The sequence below is a fragment of the Lutjanus erythropterus genome, chromosome 11 (assembly GCF_056507025.1).
Source record: "Lutjanus erythropterus isolate fLutEry1 chromosome 11, fLutEry1.hap2, whole genome shotgun sequence".
NCBI classification, from domain to species: Eukaryota; Metazoa; Chordata; class Actinopteri; order Lutjaniformes; family Lutjanidae; genus Lutjanus; species Lutjanus erythropterus.
The window spans coordinates 38205842-38231388 of record NC_139327.1 but is presented as its reverse complement, the minus strand read 5'-3'; the positions used below and the strand labels follow the sequence as shown (position 1 = coordinate 38231388).

General features: G+C 41.0%; 1 protein-coding gene across 1 annotated transcript; it reads right to left on the bottom strand.

Moving 5' to 3' along the window:
• Positions 1-25423, bottom strand: arl10 (ADP-ribosylation factor-like 10). The gene is made up of 4 exons (XM_084730437.1): positions 25078-25423; positions 15715-15898; positions 6039-6214; positions 1-1317 (listed from the first exon to the last, which is right to left on the bottom strand). Exons 1-4 carry the CDS (start codon positions 25213-25215, stop codon positions 1144-1146), a joined length of 672 nt encoding a protein of 223 aa, XP_084586563.1. The 5' UTR covers positions 25216-25423; the 3' UTR covers positions 1-1143.
• Between the last annotated feature and the right edge of the window lie 124 nt (positions 25424-25547).

Here is a 25547-nt window from a genome sequence, read left to right as displayed (position 1 = left end):
ACATTACATATAAAATGGTAGTAAGACGTCTGTAAATTCGGGTAAAATACAGGCTTTGCTTTTCCTGTGCGAATGTGCCTCTCGACAGATGTGGGGGTTATTTTCTAATCCAGGTGATACTAGTCCTGTGCGAATAGGAATAATAGTTGTGTGATATGGTAGTCAGCTGTAATTTGTATTGTATTGTCTGGACTGAAAACATAACCAAAGGGGAATTGGTTTCAAATGAAAAAACTTGAAATGCTCTCAAGCTGTTGTGAGGAAACTCACTGAAACGTGTGAAAAGTTTCTCGCACAACCTGACAGGAGTCGTGACAAGAACAATAACACGCCGCTTTCAAACTGTCAGGGGATCCCTTTAAAGTCCCTTGCAGGATCTCAGAAAAGCCTCGGTGTAGGAGTCGGCGCGTATCTTCCAAACGCCCGGTCGATGAATTCACAGAGCTGCTGCAGCTTCAGTCCCCGGGGGGCTCCAACCTGGCAACCCTGAATATTACCTGTGCTGCTCTGCTGACTTCTCCAGTCAAACGCGAGAGATTTTCAGAAAACAGCAAACCAGACGAAATCTGTATATGCATCTACAAACATGACATGTTTCATTTTATATACAATCTACATGCTTAAATAAACCTGTCACAGGTTGACATTAAGACTAGTCCAAAGTCTGAGTCACTGGCAGGAGGTGAATATTGTGGTTCTGAGTCACAAGTCCATGAACAAACCTTCATCCTTCTGTCCCACCTTCTGTCCTCATCCTCCTCGTTCTGCACCTCCTCTTCTCCGGTGAGCAAGATGAGAAAGAGCAGTGTGACACGAGATGAGCTGCACGCCTTCGAAAGCTTGCTCTTTCTAAAAACCAACTGTGAACTGACGCAGTTTGAAAAGGGGCGAGGAGGAAGATGAGAAGGTACCACATGGCTTTGTGCACCATATTGGCTTGCATTCTTCTCAGTCCCCTCTGATTCAGTCATGTCTCTGCCTCAGTTCCTGCAGTCTTCATCAACTCCTCCTCCTCTGCCTCAAATAACCCAGAGCTTTTAACGAGGAGGAGGAAGAGGAGGAGGAAGAAGATTGCTTTAAGCCGTCCCTTTGTTTTTCGTCCCACCGTCTTCAACTATTCTGCTCTGCAGGGACGAGCTGAGATCAGACGAGCTGGAGCAGGAGGTCCTGGAAGGTGTCCAGGCCCCGGCAGGAGTTCCTCAGGGCTCCATCAGAGCCCAGCTGGGCAGCCAAGAGGAACAGCTTTCTGTCCTCGGTCAGGGAGCCCAGAGACAAGGCTTCATGCAGCTCCGACACGCTCACAGCGTTGGGCTTATCCTGTGAGGACAGTAAAACCAGTTAAATTCACTTTGACAAGAAATGACTGTCTCCTTGTTTCAAGGACAATATACAATACACATAAACTATTACAGCATTAAGTTGTTTGTGTTGTTTGTTGTAGCTAGCTATTTCCTGTCTATCTCAGCTGTTCTTCCAAGTGAAGACTAAAAAGGCTCAAAAAGACAAAAGCAAACAGAATCTGTTGGTTAAAATACATCCATGTTATTCTTCTGTTTGTCACTAGTGCGTTAGTCTCATGTGGCAAATGCAAACAGCTAACTAAGCTAGCAACAAAACAAATGTGGAGAAAATATGAGTTTTTCCCCCACAACTCTTTGACATTAGCATAGTTGTTTGTGTTGCATTGCATGCCAAAATATGGTTACATATATTCATGCTTTCATTAGTCACTAGCACGGTTAGCTACGTACTTTGTGCTACAAATCCAAACAGTTAACTGAGCTAAATGAGTTTTTGTCAGCAGCTCTTTGTTGACTCTTTGCAGAGTTTGTTTGCTTTTGCTATTCAAGACTAATCTGAGTGAACTTAGTTATGAGACAAACACAAAAAGCTAACAATGCTAGCAACAAACAAGCTGCGCATTTTTTGGCTAAAATATGGTTACGCAGCATTCATTTGTCTTTAGCAGATTTAGCTACATACTTTTGTGCTACAAATGCCACCTCTTTAATTGTCAACTCTGTTGTTAGCATAGTTTGTTTGCTATTGCCATTTAAGACTAACCATGAGTAAACTTAGTTAGGGGACAAACGTGAAAAGCTAACAGTGATAGCAACAAACAGAAACTGTACATTTGCCATATTTTGGAAGCTTTCATTTCTTGTCAGCACGTTAGCTAGGTAATGTTGTGCAACAAATGCAAACTGTTAATTGAGCCAGCAATAAACCAAAATGAGTTTTTGCCAACAGCTCTCTGTTGTTAGCCGTTTGTTTGCATTAGCTAGTTACATTTTGTGCAACATACAAACTTCACTACCAGAAAACAGAAAATGTAGGCCTACGTTTAGACCTATCTTAGAAAAAAAAATAGCTGTACACAAATTGGGTTGCTGTTAGCACTTGCAACTGTTGTGAATTCCAGATGAGAGTCCACTGTGCACAGAAAGCTATGACTTTGAGAGCCTTTCAAGCCTAAAAGCAGTGAATGTTGGATATTTGTATTCCTATAACCGCTTGAACTTTAATTTTTACCTTTTCATGTAAATCCCAAAGAAAAAAACTGTACAGTCACTGTTTAATAAAAAGTCAATATGTATTCTACCTCAAAAAGCTGACTTGACTTCCCAAGAATGAATAAAATCACCATGAATGTACATAATATATCATTAGAAGTAACTACATGGCATTATTTAAAAATGTGTGCATGTGAAGACAGTGAATATAACGCCACCCTCCTACACAAACCACTCAGCCCAGGCTACAGTCTATAGATGTCCGCCTCGTTTCTTTGCACCACCACATCGTTTCCAGCAGGCAGGTTCTGCTGGAAACATCCTTTGTACTGTTTAAACGGAGCGAGTGTGCCGAGGCAGAGAACAATGCAATGGTGGGTGAGAGCCGGTATCACTGTCAAAAAGAGCTCCTCCTGCTGAAGACATGATTTCTGTTATTTCACCTGCGTCATGTGCGCAGCTTGACAAAGGTTGAGGCTGCAGTCGTGTTTAAAAAAAGGCTTGGAAGTACGTAGGCACTTTGATATTAGAATCCATTCCAAAGCAAACCACTGTATTATTTAAACTGGATGAAGATGTTTTCCTATTATGCACTTCCATCCATTTCAGTGTAGAAATAAGTCAAGAGAATTAAAAGTATATACACATACATGCCAGCAAACCCTGCTTTGAAAACTACCTGATTGTGTGTTGAAGTGGTTCATTAATACACAAACTCTGAGAAACAAAAATTACAATAAGGAAAGACCTCCAACTAAATTATTTTTTCATGCACAGACATTAGGAGCAGATGTCCAAATTGGAGTGCTGTCCTTTCCTTATTATCTTCTATTTGTGCTCGTGTGAATTCAGCTCCCATCGACACATAACAGACTTGAGTGCAGTGATTTTTTTATTATTATATGCTTAAAGTATCCCTGCAGAAAAATATCTTTCTCCACTGTCTACCTGCATGATCAGCGTGTTCTCAATACTCAATATACAGCTTCCATCTGTAGCTACAAATTGCTGTTACATCTTTCATGCAGCGACATTAGCTTAGTTAGTTAGTTAGTGTCTCCACAAGCAACCGGCCATGATATAAGAAATCTGAGACCTAAAAAATGTTGAACGAAAATGGTGTAATAGAGAAGTTTGAGGTTGTGTAGAACAGAAATTACATTTTTGTTTTTGCAGAGAGTAAAGTGCTAAAAAAAAAAAGGGTACTGTTGTGTACTGTTACTGAATTCCATGTACCATACTGATTCAATGTGAATGGTACCCAACCCAACCAAGGCGACAGTGGTGATAAACACAAAATTGCTCAAAGCCAACTACTGAGAGGTTACAGTCGAGTCAGAGGAAGTTTCAGGTGTGTGAAGTGTGCAGGCATTAGGACGGCCTGACAAGTTTCCACTGCTGGTGATTTTCAGCTTTCATGTAGGATTCAAAGACTTTCACCACCATAGTGTCTAACATTACGGTGTTTTGGCAACTTGCTTCAGCCACGGCTAACAATAACTTAAAGATGACATGCAGCCAGATGTTAACATCTGTAGCTAGCTAGCATAACTTAAAACTTGGTGGATTCTCTCATTGTCTAATGCTAAGTTGAGTTAATCAAATAAATACATGCCATTGGACGTTTTATAGTAGGCTACTGTGGCCTTGAATGCACCACCTGCAAATTTATTTTATTTAAAGGTTTTTTAAGACGTTAAGGAGCTGCAGGAGCCCTGCACAAAAAACTGCACAAAACCAAACTAAATTTGGTTGAGAAGTGAATTTTTTAGAAATGTCTGGTTTATAGAAGTTTTTCAACATTATTAAATTACTGTATTTTAATGGGAAGCACATTGAACAACATGTTAAAACATTCATTTAATCGCTGTCAAAACAATGGTTATGTAACACAGACGTGCATTGAACGAAAATTCAGCCCACTTTGAACCGAGACGCCTGCACGTCTTCTGAATTGCAAATCAGCAAAGATATGCTTAGTGGGAAATATTGCACTTCTGTTGAACATTTTGATGTGCAACATCAAAGCTTACCTGTGTAAACTGAAAGAGAGTCTTGATACTTTCACATCATTAGTCAAAAGGTTTAAAAAGGGCACAAGCCTCTCTCTCTCATTTAGTAGGTATTCTGTTTGATCTTACAAGTTTCCTTATTCATTTTGAAGATGAAAGAAGGGAAAGAGGCGTTGAAAATGCCTCCTGTTCGGGATGTTTTGACCATTATATGCTGCAGCTAACTGGACTGCACCTGATCTGTAAAGACCGTTTTGGAATTAAGCTTATCTGAAATGACTTAACAATGAGAGCACCGAGTTTGATCTCAGACTGCTCTCTTGGTAATATTGCGAGTGGCGCATAGCGCTGAGAGGATAAAAGCTGCAGCGCTCTGACATTAGATGTGACAAATATTCCTGCTCCCCTCGAAGGGTCATGTATAATTCCACAAGTGCCGTGCAGGGTGAAGAAATATGAGCTGAGGAGGAAATGTAGAAATGTTTATTTCAGGAGCGTGATGGATCATCAGTGCTGGATAAATGAAGAGGAAACGGCGTGTACCTGCTCCGCTCGCTCCAACACATCAGCTCTTTTTTGGGCACTTTTTAACCCTAGGTGATATTATTTTTTAAGTACTTAGCTTCAGTATAATTTTGACTGGAGGCTTTTTACCACAATCAGTCCACCAGAGTGTGACGGCTTTAAGGTGAATAATAAATTTGAAGAATAAGTGTCTAATAAGGTTTATTTTCACCAATATTTTGCTTCTAACACATTCACAGGACCATAACGGTATTTTTGGAAAGTTTTATGTCCTTAATGAGAATCTACTGTACAGATCTTTTTTTTTTTTCTTGATACGTGATGCACCATTTTAGATTTTTGGATATTTATTTTTACTGTTCCAGGCAGCCATTGGTTTCTATTAAAGGTCCAGTGTGTAAGATTTGGGGCAGAGGTTTGCAGTCTTTACCCTCAAAAGAGTCAATTTGGGCCCAAAAACCCCCCAAAAGAATCTGTCTGGAGACTTTTCTGTTTTCGGATTTGGCATCAATGCCAAGTCGAGGAACAATCCAAGACTAGCCAACAGCAAAATTTAGAGGAAAAGGCGCCAACCCACAGGCGTAGGCTAGGACGCACATTTTAGTTGGCAAAACTTTTTTTAAATTCAGGTTTGAAAAAAGACAAAAACAAATAGAAAAACATTATTATGCATTTACCACTGTCCCTTAAATATCTCTTCAATATAAATGTAAATTGGCAAACAAGTCTGCTGACTGTTTTATCATGGAGCAGTCTTTAAAATCAACCTGGTACTCATGATCTGACAAGAGTAAACAACCTTCCTAATAAAGCTCATTTTCTCAAGATAATGAAATAATTAAATTGATTATGAGATATTATAATCACAAGCATGACAATAACAGCAAAATGGTTAATCAGGGGTTCTATTTTGGGCTTGATGAGCTGATCCATGCAGAAAACACTGGTATGGTCCTTTAAGAAGAGACAGACAGGACGTCATGTTTACCTGCTTGTTTCCAAGGACGACCACGGGCAGCTGGGGCTCCACCCTCAGCAGGCGGTGCAGTTCAGCCTTGGCCAAAGGGAAGCGGCTCCTGTCGGACGAGTCCACCACATACACCAGAACGTGAGTCCTTCTCAGGTAGTCCGACCAGTACCGCCGAAGGTCCTCCCCCCCACCGACTGCAGCAGAGAAAACACACACACAGTCGTACTTTCAGGCTCTTCTACTTGGCTCTTCCCGCCAAGGTTTAGCTTTCAGTCAGAACATTTGTATGGAGAAAAATAAGCCTCAGTACTTGTGAAAAATGTGTGTCCCATCATACACACATTTTCAATTTTATGCGGAAATTTCGTCCAAAAATTGTCCCTTTCGACCAAAATTTGCTCGCCCATTGCTCCGAAGGCCCATTGCTTCAAAGTACCCACTGTCCTGGCACTAACCCTGACATCTGCAGTCAGAGTTTCTACTTTCTGAGAAATCTGTATTTGTTTTTGAGTTAACAGGCTGTCAGACAAATTTTGGTCTAATGGGACATTTTTGGGGTTTTGGAATAACGGACTGTTGGAACACTGGGCAGTCCCCTTATTCCACATATACTGTATATTTCTAACTTGGGAGTCCATTGATGCCTGATGCATCAATACAAATTAATGAAAACTTTTATTATGTTTGCTTATTTAATTTACAAATAGTGTGTGTACGTAGGTGTGTGTTTGTGTTCTGGGAGCGGTCTATTGCAAAAATGTGTGGAACTTCTGAGTGGATTACCAAATCATGGCCAAACTAATGAACCATTTATTGCAGACTCCTGTTGGAGGCATCATTGTACTTAGCAGAGCTTCTTTTTTATGCCCCACACCCTACACTTTAGCCACGCCCCCTTCCATAATTTATGAACCGTTTGTTGTAGAGCCTTGCAGCAGGTGTCATTGGGTTTGGCAGAGAGTTCCTTTTTTCAGTAGTGTCTGTTGGTTATGTGTGTCAATAAATGTACGTGTCGATGGATGTGGAAATAACTGGTCACAGCGATTGCAAATTTGTGCTTGATTTTATAACAAACGTATTCCATTGATCAAGAATGAATCTGTGCATAAGTTTGGATTGTAGTTTCACAGAAATGTTCCTGCATGAATATCTTCACTTTGTTTTTCCCCCAAAGATTTATGTTTAAATACAAATATATAAAATAATTTTTTAAAAAAGCAGCTCTTAAATCTGATTTCTACAGCTGTTGCTCTGTTGCTGCAAAATGTACAACTTGAATGATAATATGACAAGCCTTATTAGCCTGTTATGACGCATTTGAACAGCGGAGGATCCAGCCTCTCAACTGTGACACAGCTCTTCTCAGTTTGCATAATTAAATGAATAGTTACCCAAAATATGTAAGTGTGAACTTTGAGAAACACTGGTGCATTCAGAGGTAACCGGATTCTGACATGATGTTTCTTTGCTGATGTATAAAAAGAATCTAGTCAGTGAAAGAAAAGCAGCCACACGGCCCTGACTCGCCGCCTTGCTCAGGGGCATTTTGGTGTGGCAGATGTTTTCTGTCAGTTTCCTTTGTGCTACAGTAAAAAGGAGACGGCTTTCAAATAAATCCAACATTTAAATAAATAAATGGACAGATCAATTTGTAGAATTAGATAAGCTGTTGGGATTCCTCTTTTAAACAAATTGGCTACAGATTAATTTCAGATGTGCACCAGACCGAGCAAAATCACTAATCTAGTTTTCACTGAGGGATGAAATAGGCAAAGACGGCACTTAGCCATTATTTATGTCCACGTTTCCCTGCTGGGGAAATTGGTCTGATTCATTTTTTCCATCTTGTTGCCTCCAGACATGATATGTCAGTGAAGTTCTGAGAAAAATATATCTGTGCAATTTTTTTTCTTTGTGGGGATTTATTTTTTATATACTTTAGTCTGTTTTTTTCTTGCATCTTTAGAAGTTTTTTCCCGTTTTTATTTCCTCTTCTTTATTGTTTGCTCTTCTCTTTGCACTCTGAGGCATTATTCTTAGTTTTTTGAGGGAAATGTTTCAGTACTAAAGGTGTGTTTGACTCCCCTCCTTATAAGTGAAACATATCTCATTTCAGCCTTTATGAAAATGTGTCTTGCATGATTGCTGTGCAGCATCTCTCTCGTCATGCTTTAAAGCAAAATCAAAAATACATATTTTTCCCCTGGCAGGTAGTGCTGTTTATCCATCTAGATTTTTTTTTGGTGTGAGTTGCCGAGTTTTGGAGATATTGGCTGTAGAGATGTCTGTTTTCTGTTCACAGTAATCAGACTAAATTGTTAGTCTTACCTGCATTTTTATTTCAATATCAGCCTACTAGGTAGTCACGATCATGCAAGTAGCGTGCACAGGTCATCTGTGATTAGTTGCGAGCTAAACTGTGATGGCAAGATAGTCGGCAGAGGTAAAATAAAGAGTCAGAAAATGAACGGTTCAGAAACACTGCAACAGTGGCTCCAACTGGGAATGATCAGAGAGAGAGGAGCAGATCAGGAGGAGCGGAATTTGAGCAATTGTGTTTAAAAATGCATTGAAGAAAGCACAACTGCTAGTGGCTACTAAAGACGCGGCGCAGCTCCTGCTTTCCCCAGCACAACACAAAACAGTCAGGTGGTAGTTGGAGAGCTTCATATTTTCTGAGGTGGTACACGGTGTAAAAAAGTTTGAGAAAGACTGATCTAGACAGATAAATAGCTCTACAGGCTAGATATTGATTTTGGGTTGAACTGTTCCTTTAAACATGGAGAGGTCAGACCTGAGAGCTGGTGGGTGTTGGAGGACCTTGTGGCTTGTTTACACAGATTATTATCTGCACTGCTCTGTGGGATAATGGTTGACTGAGTCAATTGACTTACTGATTACTGAAAGTTTCAGTTTTACATGAGAGAATAACAACATACAGTCCAGTGTAACCCAGTCCAGCTAATCAAAGCTTTCTGCAACACTTCACTTCCAACACAGTTTGAACCCCACACAGTCACAGGACACATTTATTACCAGCTTCAGTGGTGAGGAAAGTTTCATCGTAACCGAAGGCTTTAATTTCCCACAATCCTGCTGTGCAGAGGAACTGACCTGCAGCTATAATGACCGACTGCACACGGCGACCAAACGAATCACTGCTCACACAGCAGTGGGCCATGACTTCAGGTCGTCGACGCTTCCCAATTCAGCCCAGCACAGCACAGCAAGAATTCATTAGTGCTGGACTTAATGGAGAATGTTGCTAGGAAACTGGGTAGTGATGTACCTTCAGCTGATGTGATGTGGCAGCAATAAATACCTGTTTACCTGATGTGGTACAGGCGGTGGACCTGACGCTTGGCGCGGCGGGCAGCTTGTGTTTTATAGTCCGAAGGAGCTCAGCGGGACGCTCGTCCTGCCGCTCCGCAGGCCAGCTTATTAGACACACACCCACATGTTCACACACAGCAGACGCTGAGTCATCTGGGTGTGAATGATGTGTGTATATATTGATCTGAGTTGTAGTCCTGAGGGCAAAAGTATCTCTGCAATATTTTCAATAGAGATAGTGGCTCTGAGCAGCTACACAAGCCATTTTACAACACGCTGGACTGTTATTACGACAAGTTTTGCGGCCAACTAAATTTAACTTTGACCCCTGTAGACTCACAAATCAGTCTTTAATTGCTTCACTCACAGAGCAGTAAGTAGTCCTGCAATACCAGACAATCAGATCTCTCACTGTCTGGGGATTTCTAAATGTAGCTGTGCTCGAACGGTCGCTAACAAACCTACACCCCTTTACATTTTTTCAAGAACACGCCTTACCTGAAAGGAAGCTTTCCTCTCATCCTCCTCATTAGTAAAGACATGATGTCACTCCCTAAATATGAACTACCGCCCTAAATACTTTGGATTGTTTCTGTTTTTTTTAACTCTCTAAATGTTTCCACCCAGTTTTAGGGCTGTTTATTGTTAAAAAACAAACAAACTAAGATATCAATACCAACACCAGTACCCTTAAAGTGATACAGATGAGGTATGTTATTAAATATCTTTTGTTTAAGGTCCTTCTTTATGAAGAATGCTTGCTGTGATTGGTTGCAAACAAATAGTATTTTTTTTCTACATCTGGATACAAAACTGATTGAATGCAGGTTTAATTTGACTGGAGAAGTTTCGATACTACTTGTTAGCCCTATGCCCTTGTATAAGGATGTAACAATATATTGAATGTCACGATATTGCAATTTAAAAAATGCCTAAATACACTATCAAACTGTAAAACTACTTGGTTAAGCTGAGGAAAAGATTGTGGCTTGTGTTTATAGACGTACATTAGTTAGGCTACAGTAGGTAAGGGGCTACCTGGCTACGAAAGTTCGGAGCAATGGGCATTTGTTTACAGGAAAACAAGCAAACAGTGGAGCATTCAACGAGGCCATGTTTGCTGTTTGTAAATGCACCAGAAAAATGATTAATTGCTGAGTCTCATTCTCAGTATGTCAAAATACAGACGTTTTGGGTTGGTTAAGTGTCCAGACCACAGGAAAATAATGAGAAAATGAGAGGGTTCGGGTGGAGGGTGGGGTCTCTGCAGATGGTGGGTAGCGGGTGATGATTGAGGGGGTTTATTTTTGTATTGATGTCTTGGAGAATCCTGCGTAGTTTGTCTTTAAAGGCGCCCGTGCTCTGTGTCAGTTTGCGAGCCTGAGATGAGGGAGTTCCTCAAATCAAAATGAAAGCAGACGAGTACATACTGTACTAACACGAGGATGTTTATTAAAGAGGGAAGCTGAGGAAACAGGCCCCCCTTCTTCCTGATGCTGTTTTTCACTTCCCTTTAGCACAAACTCAAATCTCAGCCGCTCAAAGCCTAAAACTACTTCTGATCTGCGTCTTTCCATTTAGAGTTTAAAGGCTTTTAGCTTGATTTCCCCAGCGGACCTCATAAAGAGAACTCGTCAGTGCCTGTGCACCGTACTGCTCCTGATGTGCACCAAGTGTGCTCTGAGCTGTCAACATGCCTCTGCATCAATGTCACCGAGACAAAGACTTCGACATTAACTGCACCGGGCCATTGAAGTATTCTGACTGAGTGGGCGGTGACATGTGTTCCTCTTACTTTCAGAGATGAGAAAAGGATTCAAGGCTCCCACCGATGTCTGTGTTCAGATCATGAATAAATCAGCCACTGTGCGTGACACATTCGTCCCAATACATCCACAGAAACTCATCCTGAGGCTGACTGCAGCTGAGCATCTCACACACAGACTAGTGTGAATGAAGAGTGAAGTCATTTAGTTTATTTTTAGTGCAGCGCAGCAGCTTTCAGTGAATGCTAATTAGCAGAATTTATTTATTTGTCTGTAAATACAATCTAACTGGAACCATCTGCCTCTCCCTTTTGGACCGGCATAATTTGATCTCCGCCATGTTCACTGGAGTGAAATGTCAGTTTCTACGGTTCTCTGTAGGTTTACGTGTTAACGTCAATGAATCCCAGATACTAAAAACAGAAGTATTCCTCAGCCACTGAACAAATAAGGACAATATAGCAAGTGCCAGAGATTGCCTCTGTGTTGGCAGTGATGGATGCAGCCAGCTTTTAGGGAAGAGATTGGAGGTAAACAACTGAAATTTGGATCAAGTCCTGAACAACAGCCAGGCTCGGATGCAAACTTACCACAGCTTATGTAAGTACCAACAGTTAGAGCTGCTATAATCAATATTTTGTTAATAATAATGTCTTTGTGTTTGGTGTCTAATATTTGAATCTGCAGCCAATCGGCTTTAAAGAGCTTTATAGCGACTTTCGGCTCATTGGTCATCCGTCTGGCCACAACCTTTTCTCTGATCTGCAGGGTAAGTATTTTTACTTACTACTTATTTCCTCACTGGAGTGATATGCAGTAAATATAATCACTAACAAATGTGTTTTTGCATCAGTGTGGGCCAAGGAAAATAATAACAACAGTCTGTAATGTTAGTTTAAGCCATTTACTCACTCATATGTGGTTATTAAAGCAGCAACTGCATTTGCAAAAATGAGTTCAGCAGTCTAAATAGTGAGGTGGAGCCATATGCTGTATATTAAATAGGTTGAAATCCTATTTATCATGCAGTCTATGGTTGAAGCGACCCGTTTCCCCACGCCTCCTCCTCCTCCTCCTCAGACTCGGGGAAGCTCAGGCAGGCTGAAGGAACACTTGCTTGAGCGCAAGATGAATGCAACATTGTAAATTGACAATAACAAATGAGGACGAGTCCCACACTGTAAGTTGATCAGCTGTTTATTACTGTCAGTTGTCTGTCAATGTAAAGTTAAGCCTGTTATCACGAAAACAAAAGCCCACTGCTCTGAAAATACACACTCTGAGTTCAGTGACTGTCTGTCTCACTGCCCACCAAACTCCATTAACATATTGCTCGATTTAACCGTTAAAATTCTAATTAATGTGAAACAGGCAAACAAAAACACTTATTCTAGCCTGGAATACAAATTTCAAAGGGCTCCGCGGCTGCAGCATTGTTGTCGGACAAGCAAGCATTTCAGCTTACGACATGTCATGGTCCTTTTATGATTTATCACAGTAAATATATTACACTTTTTTCCTTTTAAGTAAACAGAAAATATAAAAGGGCCAAGTAACATTGTGACACGGATGGCGTAACATTTTGTTACCATAACAGCAGTGGTGCAGAAATTACTTTTATCATGGGGGTGATGAAGAAACATGCTTTCACTTCAAGTGTTGGTGCACAGCAGTTGTACTGCTGTGATAAGCGATTTCCAATTTGCAAAGCTCACAGAGCACCAGATTGTTGGGTCTCTGTCTGACATACGTCAGATGACTGTGGGTGAGATTCTCGCTGCAGTTTGTTCTCTGGAGGAATCATGCTTTTACCAGCTGTTGCAATGTGGCGACAGAAATTATGCAAATTGATGCATTTCCGTAACTGATGACCGTGATGAGCCACGCCAGCCCTCGTAGTGACCTGAACTACTTCTTTCAAAACAATCAGTACAGGTTACTGCCATCAAAATGACACAACACTGAAAGATACGGGTCATGCCAGGACCTGGAGAGCAGCTCAAGGCCAGAGTATGATGGAACTTCAAACACCACATCATCTGATGGCAAAGTGTTGATACCTGTTCTGAAATGCTACGATTTGAAGGTGGGATGAAAAGCCTGTTGTCACAGAGAGAGGTGAGACGTGATCGTGGCTCAAAGGGGGATAACGGCGTACACTTTTTGGCAATCTTTCCTCAAAGACATGGTGTTGCACACTAAAAATGATAAGTCACTGTCTAAAGCAGATGTGATAATCAGATTATTTCAGTTTCTGAGAGTCATAATAGCCCTTTTTACACAGAGATTCCACAATATTGCTGCAACGAAGGCTCGTCATTTTGCTGGCTTTGTTTTTGAACACTGAACCAAACAATGCCGCTATAGATGCTGTCCCAGTGTCTGATTTTAGATTTTCAACACAATGCCTGAGTTAAACAGCAGATTCTGCTCTTTTTTTAATCACTCTTAAGAGCTGATAACCTTATGAATTTTTAACTTCAATATTTTTATGTGTTCCAGGATATACGGGGACTTGCTTCTTCTGCAACAGTGAATTTAAAATGACTGGCTTGTGAGATTATCTGTGGGGAAGGACAGGGATTTCTCTCCTTCCTGTGTGTGTGTGTGTGTGTGTGTGTGTGTGTGTGTGTCTGCTTAGTGCACAGCCAGCCCCATCCCCTCAGCGCTGTGTCAGCGCTGGAGAACGTGGCTGCTTGTCTTTCTCACTCTGTTTAGAGACACAACTGACAAATAGGCCTAGGTGGAATGAGAGAATAAAACACAATCACAGACAGCAGTGACGCAACAGCGTCGTGTCTCTGGCTAGGTGTTGGCACTCAGTACCTTTAGGTTATTGACCAAAATAACCCAAGCAGTATCGAAACTTCTTCCATCAAACGATGCCTGCATTCGATCCTTTTTGCACCCAGATCTAGAAAAGAAATGGCCATTTGTATGGTTTTGTCCATAGCCAATCACCACAAATGTTGATTGATTTAAGTGAGGGATTGGTCCACTACCACAGCTAGCAGCTACTGGCTACAGTCTGTGGTAGACGTCACCAAAGATGCCACCAAAACGAAAGCAAAGGCTTTGTCTTTAAGGGTACTGGCACTGGTATTGATATCGTAATTCACCTCCCTCGCTGGCTTGGAGGCGGAACAGCAACACCCCTATTTGCGAGGCAGAATAATGTTGCTTGTCCTGCCTTGAACAAGCTCTGCAAAAGCAGCTAATAATTATCGGATGCAGCTCACCCAGCCCACCCCACTCCTGAGAAGGTGTTGGAGGAGGCGAAGGTTTCAAATGCTGTTTGATAGTGACAATATAAGCTAATGTATGAGGAATATACATGTGACTGTAACCTTGAACACCAAAATACTGTTGAAATTCTCAACTGGCAAGCTGAAATTCTGACTTTTCAGTTCAAATTGAACATATAATGGCACCAGGTGTGGCTGCATCGTGTAACAGCAGCGCCACGTCAGCCGGAGCTGATCGCAGCCATTCTACACAATGCTTGTGATTCCACCATCAGCGCCTCGTGCGTCCGCTCCACTTCAAATACGCGCAGAGTCTATTTAGATAGATGAAATAGATGCTGCGTCAGTTAGCACAGGGCAGATCAAACGGGCAGGAAGTCAGACACAGAAAAGGCAGGGAGAATCCGGTTAATTTTCAAAATAAAGGACCCTGTGCAGATTCGTGATCATTGAGACAGACGGAAAAGAAACTATTTAACCACGTAGCCTGTTTATCCACGGTAAAAGCACAAAGAGCAAGGAAAGAGGATCTAATCAACAAAAGCTGAGCAAGTAAACATAATCAGGCAGGAAAAACATTTAACTGCAGAAATGCCTCTGAAACGCTGCTGGTGGGGTTTGCAGAAGACAGACCAGAACTGTGGCGTAGTCGTGTCGTGCTTGGTGGAATCAAATGGTGATAATGCACAAGAACTGCAGGGAGATGAAGAGACAAGTCAGAGGAAACGAGCGAATATGATGTGGATCTATCTGTTCTTTTCTCATTGTAACGGAAACTCCAGTCTGCAGTGTAGTTCACACACTTCACGTTACATGATAAACCAAAGTTCACCTCAAAGTCTCACGCTCTCTGCTGCAATCACGCTTCTGTTTTTATCAGCTGACGATGTGAGTGCACGTTCACTGATTGCAGACTGATCCATTCAGTTTACCATTAAAATAAAATGAAATACTGTACATGTAACGTCAATATGAACTGAAACACACTCATTCAAAGTTCAATGGCACCGTTTGTATCCTGGATATAACCAATGGTACAGTATAAACAGTGTTCACACTATTTAAGCAAATCACTCAAACACGATCAAATCACAATCAAACATTCACAACAACCTGCTCCTCATTTTTTCAGCCTTATCTTGAATAAGAATGAGGTTTTCCAAACTTTTCCAGGCGTCTTTGTGGAGATCTTTGGTGAAAAGCGAACAAATGGCCAACTGTACTGAACAGGGGGATCAAAGCTCTTTCCAATTCTCCACTTAATGCTATTTTGCGAAGCATGAAAGCCTTCCAGACTCCACACACACTCGGCCCTCTTCACTTAATTTTGAGGAATAAAAGGAGTCTTACTCTCCAGGAAGTCGAGCTGACAGGCGGGCGCATTGAGGCTCATGAAGTTGAAGCCGCGGGTGGGCCGGCAGCGGCCTCTCTTAGCCGCTGACTCCCCGGGGGTCAAACCCTGCAGCATGCTGCTCTTCCCGGCCCCATCCAGACCGAGGACCAGGACCTGACGTTTCCCACGCTCCTCTTCCTCCTGTGCACAGAGAACAAAGACGATCACAGTCCAGAAATGTTCAGAAATGTAGACTGGAGGCAAAAATTAAACACACTTGATTTATTCAACACTGTTGAATGAAGCTGTTTGAAGGGAGGCTATGGAAGAATATTAATAGTGTAAATAATTTGACACAAGGTGTTCACATCAGAACACAGCTGAATCTGAACACTGAACACACCCCAAAAGGGTTCTTCCTGAAGGGCTGAGGAACCATTTACATCTGAGGAATCGTTTTTTAAACAAAGGGTCCATCAAGTGTTCTTTGTAAGACTAAGGACTGTGTTAAGAACCTTTTTTCATCCAAAGAACCCTTTTTTGGAAGAAAGAGTTCCTCAAATACAGGAAAAAATTCAGTAAAGTTAATGTAAAAAACTAAAACAAAAATAGCCCTAACCCTTGGAATATAAAAGTTTTTTTCAGTAGAACCCACTGAGTGTGTTTTTGATAAAACTGTTGAAATAGCTTCTCAGACAGCTTCTCATTAGCACCTTTAGAAGGTGGCACAGTTCTGGACAGAACCTTTATACCATAAAGAGCTCTCTATAGAACCTCCCATAGGGGGTTCTGGGTGGAACCTTTCACAGATGATTCTAGGTATAACCCTTTATGATGGGTTCTTGTTAGGCGGTTTCAAGTGGAACCTTTATTAAATGTCCTACCAGCACCCAAAAAGGGTCCTTCTCTGGGGACAAGATGAAGAACCCTTTATGGTTCTAGTTTGCACTTGGATTTCTAAGTGTGTATTGGCTTTATAAAGACAGAGATCATCAAGGGTTCTTTGTAAGAGTAAGAGTCGCATTTAGACCCCTTTTTATCCATAGAACCTTTTTTGGAAGAAAGAGTTCTTCAGGCACAGGTAAGAATTTGTTCTTAGTGACTTACCTGGTTAAATAAAGGTGAAATAAAACACTAAAATAAAAATAAAATTCTTGGAATATGATCAGGTTCTCCGTAGAACCCACCGAGAGTGTGTGACAATCTTGGTTCTAGTTAGTGCTTGTGTTTCTAAGAGTGTACAGGCTCATACGATGCAGACCGTCCACAGACAGTTTTCAGGTCTTTGGCCTCCATAATGTGGGTCCTCAGAACCTCTAATACATTTGACATAACCTGAAACAACGTAGATCTACACGACAGAACATTTTCAGATCCACTTCACGGCCAAAAGAATGGAAAATTACAGCCATGCGTGTTTGCTGAATAAGTGATTATATGAGTTAGTATGGGAATTAATCTTCAGCTGTAACAGCCTCTGCTTTTCTGGTTTCAGGGTTTCCACCAGATGCTGGAATCATCATCATTCCCATCAGCCTCAGCTGCACTTAATTACTAATTAACAAATGTTAGCACACTAAACTAATAATGATGAATATGATAAACATTACAGCTACTAAACATTAGCATGCCACCATTGTCACTGTGAGCATGTTAGCATGCTAACCTCATAGCATCTTTACTCAGGATATTTTTTTAACCTAACTGTGGCCTCTGGAACATCGTGACGGCAAGTTGTGCTGTTCAACGTTTTATAGATAATGATCATTATTTGCAGCCCTGATTGTATAAAACCAAATGCTCGCACTTTTCACAGATTACCAAGCACCAATTATCTATAAGCTTCATGAATGGATCATAATGACGTTTATCCTGCCATTTTCTTCCACTTATCCAGGATCGGGTCACGGTGGCAGCAGGCAAAGCAAAGTTGGCCAGACGTCCCTCTCGTCTCGTGTTTTTCAGCTCCTCCTGGGGGATTCTGGGGTGTTTCCTGGCAAAATTGGACAGATAATCCCTCTGGTGAGGTCTGGGTCTACCTCTGGGTCTTCTACCGGTTGGATGTACCGGGAAAACCTCCAATGGGAAGCGCCCAAGCTACCTCAACTGGCTCATTTTCATGTGAATGAGCAGCAGCTCTACTCTGAGCTCCCACCGGATGTCTGAGCTCCTCACTCTACTTCAAAAGGCTTGCATACGCTCCCAAATGGACGCATACCCAGACAGCTGCAGACAGCACGAATACATAGCGCTTTTGTTTGTACTATTTTCTGGAGTCCGCTTGGAGGACGAGTTCTACTCATGTGCAGATGTTAGTCTACAGCTTGTTTTAGCGTGGTGGCCTCGCAGAATCCACACAATTGGGACAAATTGGACATATGCAGAGGTCCACAAAGAAACTAGAGATTAGTTCAGTGTTTCTCAAACTTTTTGCACTGTGTACCACGTCAGAAAAAATTAAGTCCAGTATCCCCTTAATGTTCTGCACTGTGTGGTGCCAGCAGTTGTTGTGGACACGTCACTGGTGCTTCTTAAGTTGCCGCCAGTAGTTGTGCTCAGTTTACTGTAATCCGCTTCATTTTTAAAATGATTTTTGGTGAGTTTTTGTTTTCCTGTTTAGTTTTACAAGGAGTTAACAAGCCTATTAAGCTTGTCTTAGCTTGGTAAAAGAGAGAAACTTGAATCGAGAAGGTGTATGGTTGTATTTCTCTCTCTTGAGTACTCGCACCACAATTTGAAAATCTTCCATCTTCTTGAATGTGTGGATTTAATGCTTTTGTTTCTCATTTATGACAGTAAGTGAAGAGTTTTTGGGTTTTGGACTGTTTGTTGGACAAAACAAGCAACTTGAAGATGTCACTTTGTGTTCTGGGTGATTGTGATGAACATTTTTTTTCCCAAACATTTTAAAGATTTGACGATTAATTGATCGGCACAGTCACACAAATGCAGTGGAGTGGCCATCGTCTGCTGAGGTGAGCAGCACTTTGCATGTGTGACCGCGGCATAATAATGAAAATAATCAGTAGTTGCAGCCCTACTCGTAAACAAGAGCCGAAGACACTTGAACTCCTTTGCTGGGCAGAAACTCATTCCCAACCCAGAGGGAGCAATCCACAGTTTTCTGGCAATCCACCATTTTCATTATCATCATCAAACTGAATGCTTTGGACAGTTGGGACTTTGGCCTTCAGCGTGCAAAAGACACTTAATAATGTTCAGGAAAATGAATCAGCTTCTGCAATCCTCCAGAGGTAAAACCCCGATATTATACTTTAATAAAAGACGGAGCGGCATCATGGTAACCCTGCTCTTTATTACGGCTTATTTGGGTCAGATTCAAGAGTGCACACAGAGACGGAGAGCACTCGTCTTCCACTGAGCCGCCCGTATCTGTGGAGAGACACTCGGTAAAGGTTAGCGGCCGGATTTAAACCTCTACGCTCGCTTTTCACCTGAGACACCGCAGTCCCTCAGAGATCCCGCGCACGTCAGTCATCTCTTTTTAAAAGTCACACAAGGTTAGTCTTTATTCATGCCGTGTGCTGATGTGCGACTGCCGTTCTGTGGAGGTCAATTAGCAATTCATATCAGCCCTTTTAGAGCTGAGATGCATCAGTTTTAGCTTTCTTATGAAAAATATCACACTCAGCGGTGATGATGATTGAGGCCTTAAGAGATTTTTAGATCATTTTCAAAAGTGTACCCTCAAAATCAGCTTTAATTAGATTCTTTAACACATACAACTGCACCACAACCGGACTTGTGAGGTTGGATGAAGAATTTAAGATGTTTTGGTGATTAATTAAATTTTGCCTCTGGCTGCAATCACTGACTGGTGTTGCCAGGCAAACGTAGCATCAGATAAACAGGGTTGCTTTGACAGGTCTGCCTCCTGTATTCTGACTTATGCTGCCCACTGGGAGACAAACCTCAAACCCTGACAGCGTCAAGCAGCTCTGAAGCTGCTGAGGCTGCAGAGCTTCTACCGCTTTTCTTCCTTTTGCCGCATGATCAGCACAGACTTTGTGCAAAGCGATCAATTCTTGCATACTTGCTCTCTTTAGTCATCTGATTGGATCTCCAAGATTATCCAGTAGATGTTTTTCTAAAGCTTCTGACCTAACAAAACATTGCTTTTTTTCTTTTTCATAAATTGTGGACATTTGTTTGGTTCTTAAATTGATCTGACATTTTCCGAATCAAGGAAGGGCAAGTTCCATTTATCTCCTGCTCCCTTTGTCAGTTCAAATACTTCTTCTTTTCAAACTCAGTCCTGCCTGTTTGGACATTTCTCATAAAAAGGCAGTGATACAGTATTGATTTCTATTGTTTTTCTGCTCCACGGAGAGGTAAAAAGGCCGGCTAAACTGCACATCAGCTGGATCTGACAGGGATTTAACGTCTTGCTCAAGAACACTCCAACAGAGCAGCAGACAGTCTGAAATACAGTGGCCTTCTACCAAGGAAGCACTAAAGCCAGCTTGCCTGCAGCACTGAATAGCAAAAGCAGAGCTGTATTTACAGAGGAGGGCAGTGATGGATACTATGATCCTCTGATGCTGTCACTTACCATCAGTCCAGGAGCTCCTCTGTGATTAAATGTTGGCATTTTTTTTCTACTTTGTTTCTACTCCAGCTAATGAATTACTACATCACCCTGAATAAATTTGGATTGTTGTTACCTTAAAATTAGCCTTTTATATTTACAGAGTGTGTGGGTCGTCTTCCGTGGAGGCTGACATGTTGCACTGCCATGTTTCTATAGTAGCCCAGAACTGACAAACCAAACACTGAGTTTCACAGCCACTGTGGGTTCTCCTTCATGCTTGGATGGGAGGGTGAGGCGAGGTGTTCGCAAGCTGAAAGCTCACCACTAGGGCCCGAACGATACTGGATTTTTGAGGCCAGTGCTGATATTAGTGAGTAAATAAAATCCAATATTGATAAATTAACTGATATTCTTTATACAGAATATAGAATATATTAGAGCTGCAACTAATGATTATTTTTATGGTAATTTAATCTGTTGATTACTTGCTCAATTAATCGATTAGTTGTATGGTCTATAAAATGTGTTTCCTGAAGCCCAAGATGACGTCCTCAAATGTCTTGTTTTGTCCAAAACCCAAAGATATTCATTTTACTGTTAGAGAGGAGTAAAAGAAACCAAAAAACTATTCACATTTAAGAAGCTGAAATCAGAGAATTTTGACTTTTTAATCTCATATAGGTGCATGTCGGACAACATATATGCTGATACTGATACAGACGAATATAGCTGTGATAACTATATCCTGCTCTAGTCGTTAAGATTCAGCGCCCTCACCATCGTGGCCCGAGGTCAGTTCCTGAAGCCCCAGATCGAGCCTGCTTTGTTCAATTAGTTTTAAGAATTTCCTTCAGGATTAATAAAGCTCTGTCTTATCTTATTGCTCAGTAGCAGGCTGATATATCAATCGAGCTCTACTCAACACTAAATGTCACTAAATCCTGCACACTGGTTCTTAAATAGATCACTGCCAAAACAACAGCCAGTCTATAATATATGTGCCTTTGGCTGAGTTAAGTATCACCTCTGCTCTCTTTCCCTGAATATTAATGTTTTATTTCATAAAAAGGTGTATTAATCTTTAATGATGTTAGTGGAGGGGGGCTTTGTTTCCTGCTATATGAAACGGTTATCCAAAGACACTGATTGCTAAAAAAAAAAAAAAAAAAAAAAAGAAAAACCCAAAATGTGGTTTGCAATTATGCAAATCTGAAGATAAGTTCAAAGTCTACTGAAGCTGCTCTTTAAGTCTCTGTATCAGGGGTCAGAACCGGCCCAGCAGTGGTTCCAATCTGACCCACTGGATGACTTTGCAGAGTATCCACTGCTATTCCTGATTTATATTGTTGATATGGCACTTATTTTTCTGAAGACATCTCAGACTGTTCGCCGTCTGTTTCGTAAACTGAGTGAATGCTTTAACTCGGAGGTGTTGTTATTTATAGGTTAATGATTTTACTGGTCTGGCCCACATGGGATAAACTTGTGCTGTGTGTGGTCCATGAACTAAAACCAGTTTGACACCTCTGCTGTTTGTGCCTGCAGAAATAACAAAGCGACACAAAACAATCTAAATGGATCCAGACATTGTAGATACATCCATACAGTTTGCCTGTGGCTGCTTGTACAGTTTAACCAGCAGCTGCGTCTTTTTCTGCTGTTTCAGTGTGTTTGTCACTGTGTAAATGAGTATGTGCAGCCCTCCCACCTGCCGAAACTCCCCGGGGTGAGAGACACGCTGTTAGTCAACTCCCCTGTTTTCTGAAAGCCAGAGACGTGATGACAATACAATCTTGGTAGACTTTGGCTCCGGGGATGGAAACATTTATGTGTCCCCTCTGCAGCGAGCCGCTGGCAGGCACTGACAACATTATTCTCTAAAGACGGGCTGAGCCAGATAACGCAGCCTAAGCCTATTACAAGCTGCCGCTGATTGAATCGAGGAAACAAGATTAGAGACATGCAAATAGATTTTATTAAGAGATTCGGGCTGCAGCTGTAGTCCTCCATTGAAGAATCATTCATCAAGAGTCCTCAGTCAGCCGGCTGCTTCGGTTCTGTCTGTTTCTGCCCGTCTCCCTCAAACACATGGCGTGAAACTAAAACACACATCTGTTGTATCACATCCACATAATTCTTCTTGTCCACATCTTTCACATCATCATCTTCATTTTCTCCTGGTCCAACATCATCCAACTGCTCACATCTTCATCGTCGTCAGTAATAGAAGCATCTTCATTTAGGCCACCGCCACACCATCTCCTTTGTCATTGTCATCCTCACTATTAATATCTTCGTCTTTATCGTGTAACAGTCCCCATAATCAAATCCGTCCTCTTCATCATTCGTGCCATCAGTACCATCATCATCATCTGATGATTATTCTCTTGATTAATCCATTAATAGTTGTTTGCTTTAAAATGTCATAAAACAGTGAAAAATGTTGATCATTGTTTCCCAGAGCCCAAAATGACGTCCTCAAATGTCATGTTTTACTCACAACCCACAGATATTCAGTTTAATCTCTCTCTCTCTATATATATATATATATATATACATATATATATATACAGTATATATATATATATATATATATATATATATATATATATTTATATCAGCACAGCCCGAACCCAAGCCCATAAAATACGTGAGAAATAAGACCCGACCCGAACCCGTCGACCCAACCGTCGGGTCAGGACCTGACAGTAAAATTTATCTCTTTTTTTAACTTAACAGAATGTTCTAGCTGTTCTACTGTTTGTCTTTACTGACTTAGTCACTATATCAACTTGACTTATGATTATTTATCAAAAAATCTCATTGGGTTAATATTTTGTAAAAGCACCAATCGTCATCCCTTCAATATTATCGCAATATCAGTATTGAGGTATTTAGTAAAAAATATTAGAGGGCGATTAATTGACTACATGATTATTTATCAATTATTAAATGAATTGCCAATTATTTTGATATTGGCTGAGAACATCTTAAATGTGATTTTTTTTTTCCTTTATGACAGTAAACTGAATATCTTTAAGTTGTGGGTAAAATAAGACGTGTGAGGACGTCGTGTTGGACTTTGGGAAACACTGATCAATATTTTCTGATATTTTATGGACTAAACAACTAATCAATTAGTGGAGAAAATGATCGATCACCAATGATCAGTCATCATCAGTATCATCTCTACTGTGGTTTTAAATCTTCCTTTCTGTCAGGTATCATCGTCATCCTCATTTCCACACAATCAAAGCCATGACCTTCATCATTGCCATCGACACGTCAAGCAGCTTCCTCCTCCTCCTCCTCCTCCTCTTCATCAGCATCATCGTCACGGTTCACATCCTCTTGTTTTAAATGTCAACACCATGACAATCTTCATCTTCACCACTGACATCAAAACCATCATCATCACCTGGACTACAGTCATTATCATCATCTTCATCATCATCATCATCTCCACAAAATAGAACCCATCATCTTCATCAACACCATTAACATGTCAATTAGTCATCAAGCAGCATCATCCTTTTCCTCGTCTTCATCATCATCATCATCATCCTCACCATTCACATCTTGTTTTTAAATGTCATGAAAATCTTCATCATCTTTACTACTGACATCAATACCATCTTCATCATCGCAATCATTCATCATCATCATCATCATCATCATCATCATCATCATCATCTCCACATACTAATATCCATCATCTTCATCATCACCATTAACATGTCAATTATTCATATAGCAGCAGCATCCTCCTCTTCATCATTCTCACCATTCACATCTTATTGTTTTTAAATATTAACATCATCATCATCTCCATTTGATCAAAGTCATCATCTTCATCATCACTGACATCTAAGCAATCTTCATCATGAGCTCCTACAGTCAATCATTCATTATTATCATCATTGTCTTCTTCATCATTATTCTCACTACTTACATCTTTTTGATCAGTGTTACCACCATCCTCTTCCTCCTCTTCCTCGTCTCATCATCATCATCATCATCATCATCATCTCCACATGATAAAATTCATCACCTTCATCACTACCATTAGCGTGTCTGTTATTCATTTAGAAGCATCCTCTTAAATATTAACGCCATCATCATCATCATCATCATCATCATTACTACATAATAAAACCCACCATCTTCATCATCACCATTAACACGTCAATTATTCATTAAGTTGCATTCTCCTCATCTTCATCTTCATCATTCTCACCTGTCACATCTTACTGCTCTCAAATATTAACACCATCATCATCTTCATCATCTCCACATAATCAAAGCCCTCATCTTCATCTTCGTCTCCACTACAACTATTGATTATCATCTCCATTTTCACTGATGATGCTGTTCACATCTTTTTGATCAGTGTTACCATCATCATCATCAGCAGCATCATCAGCATCGTCTCCACATAATAATCTTCATCATCAACATCACCTTCATCATCACCATTAAAGTGTCAGTCATTCATTAAGCAGCATCCTCCTCTTCACCATCATTCTCACCATTCACGCCTTATTATTTTTTAAAATTAATACCATAAAAAGAATGACCGTCATCTTCATCTTCATCTCTACCACTCTCATACATCAAGAAAGCATTATCACATCTTCATCATCATCATCTCAACTATATTCATCATTATTCTGCAGTGATTTCTTCAGTCAGTCAGATTTAATGTCAGTAAAATATGTAATGTGTGATTTCAGTCTCTTCCAGTCAAGTTAGATAGTTGAGAAAGAAATAAAATAACGTGTCTTTATGTATTTCTTGATATAAAATAATAATTAATCTTGAGTCTCACCTCTTTGATGGTGCAGTACTCCGCCTGTGGAGACCATATTCGCCTCTTGTAGAAGAAGTTCAAGGCGATGAAGAGCGCGGAGCCCAGGGCAGCCACGGCGGCGGTCAGGGCGATAGAGATGTGCCGGAGGAGAACCATAGGCGGTGTGGAGCGCACCGGCCGGAGAACCTGGAGGAAGAAGAGGAGGATGAGGAGGAGGAGGAGGAGGGTAACTGCTGCCTGGACACCGACACCGATCAGACTGACTGCCGCTTCCTTTTCTTCTCCTCCTTGTTGTCCTGCTGCTCGCTCAGCTCTACATGTGACCGAGCTGTCTCCGCTTGTTTTTGTTTCGAGACGCGCAAGAGGGAGGAAAAAAAAGTGCTGCGTTCAAGTCCTGGTTGTAAATTCCGCTTCTCGTCTGGAAATGCGACTTTCAGCACTTTCAAATTAAACTTTCCTCTGTACGTTTTTAAGCAGTCCCAGAAATG

Coding starts and splice junctions, on each gene's coding strand:
- arl10 (XM_084730437.1), bottom strand. CDS start 25,215: ATGGTTCTCCTCCGGCACATCTCTATCGCCCTGACCGCCGCCGTGGCT. Junction 15,899..25,077: donor AGTACTGCACCATCAAAGAG/GTGAGACTCAAG, acceptor CTCTGTGCACAG/GAGGAAGAGGAGCGTGGGAA. Junction 1,318..6,038: donor TCGTCCTTGGAAACAAGCAG/GTAAACATGACG, acceptor CTGTCCTCACAG/GATAAGCCCAACGCTGTGAG.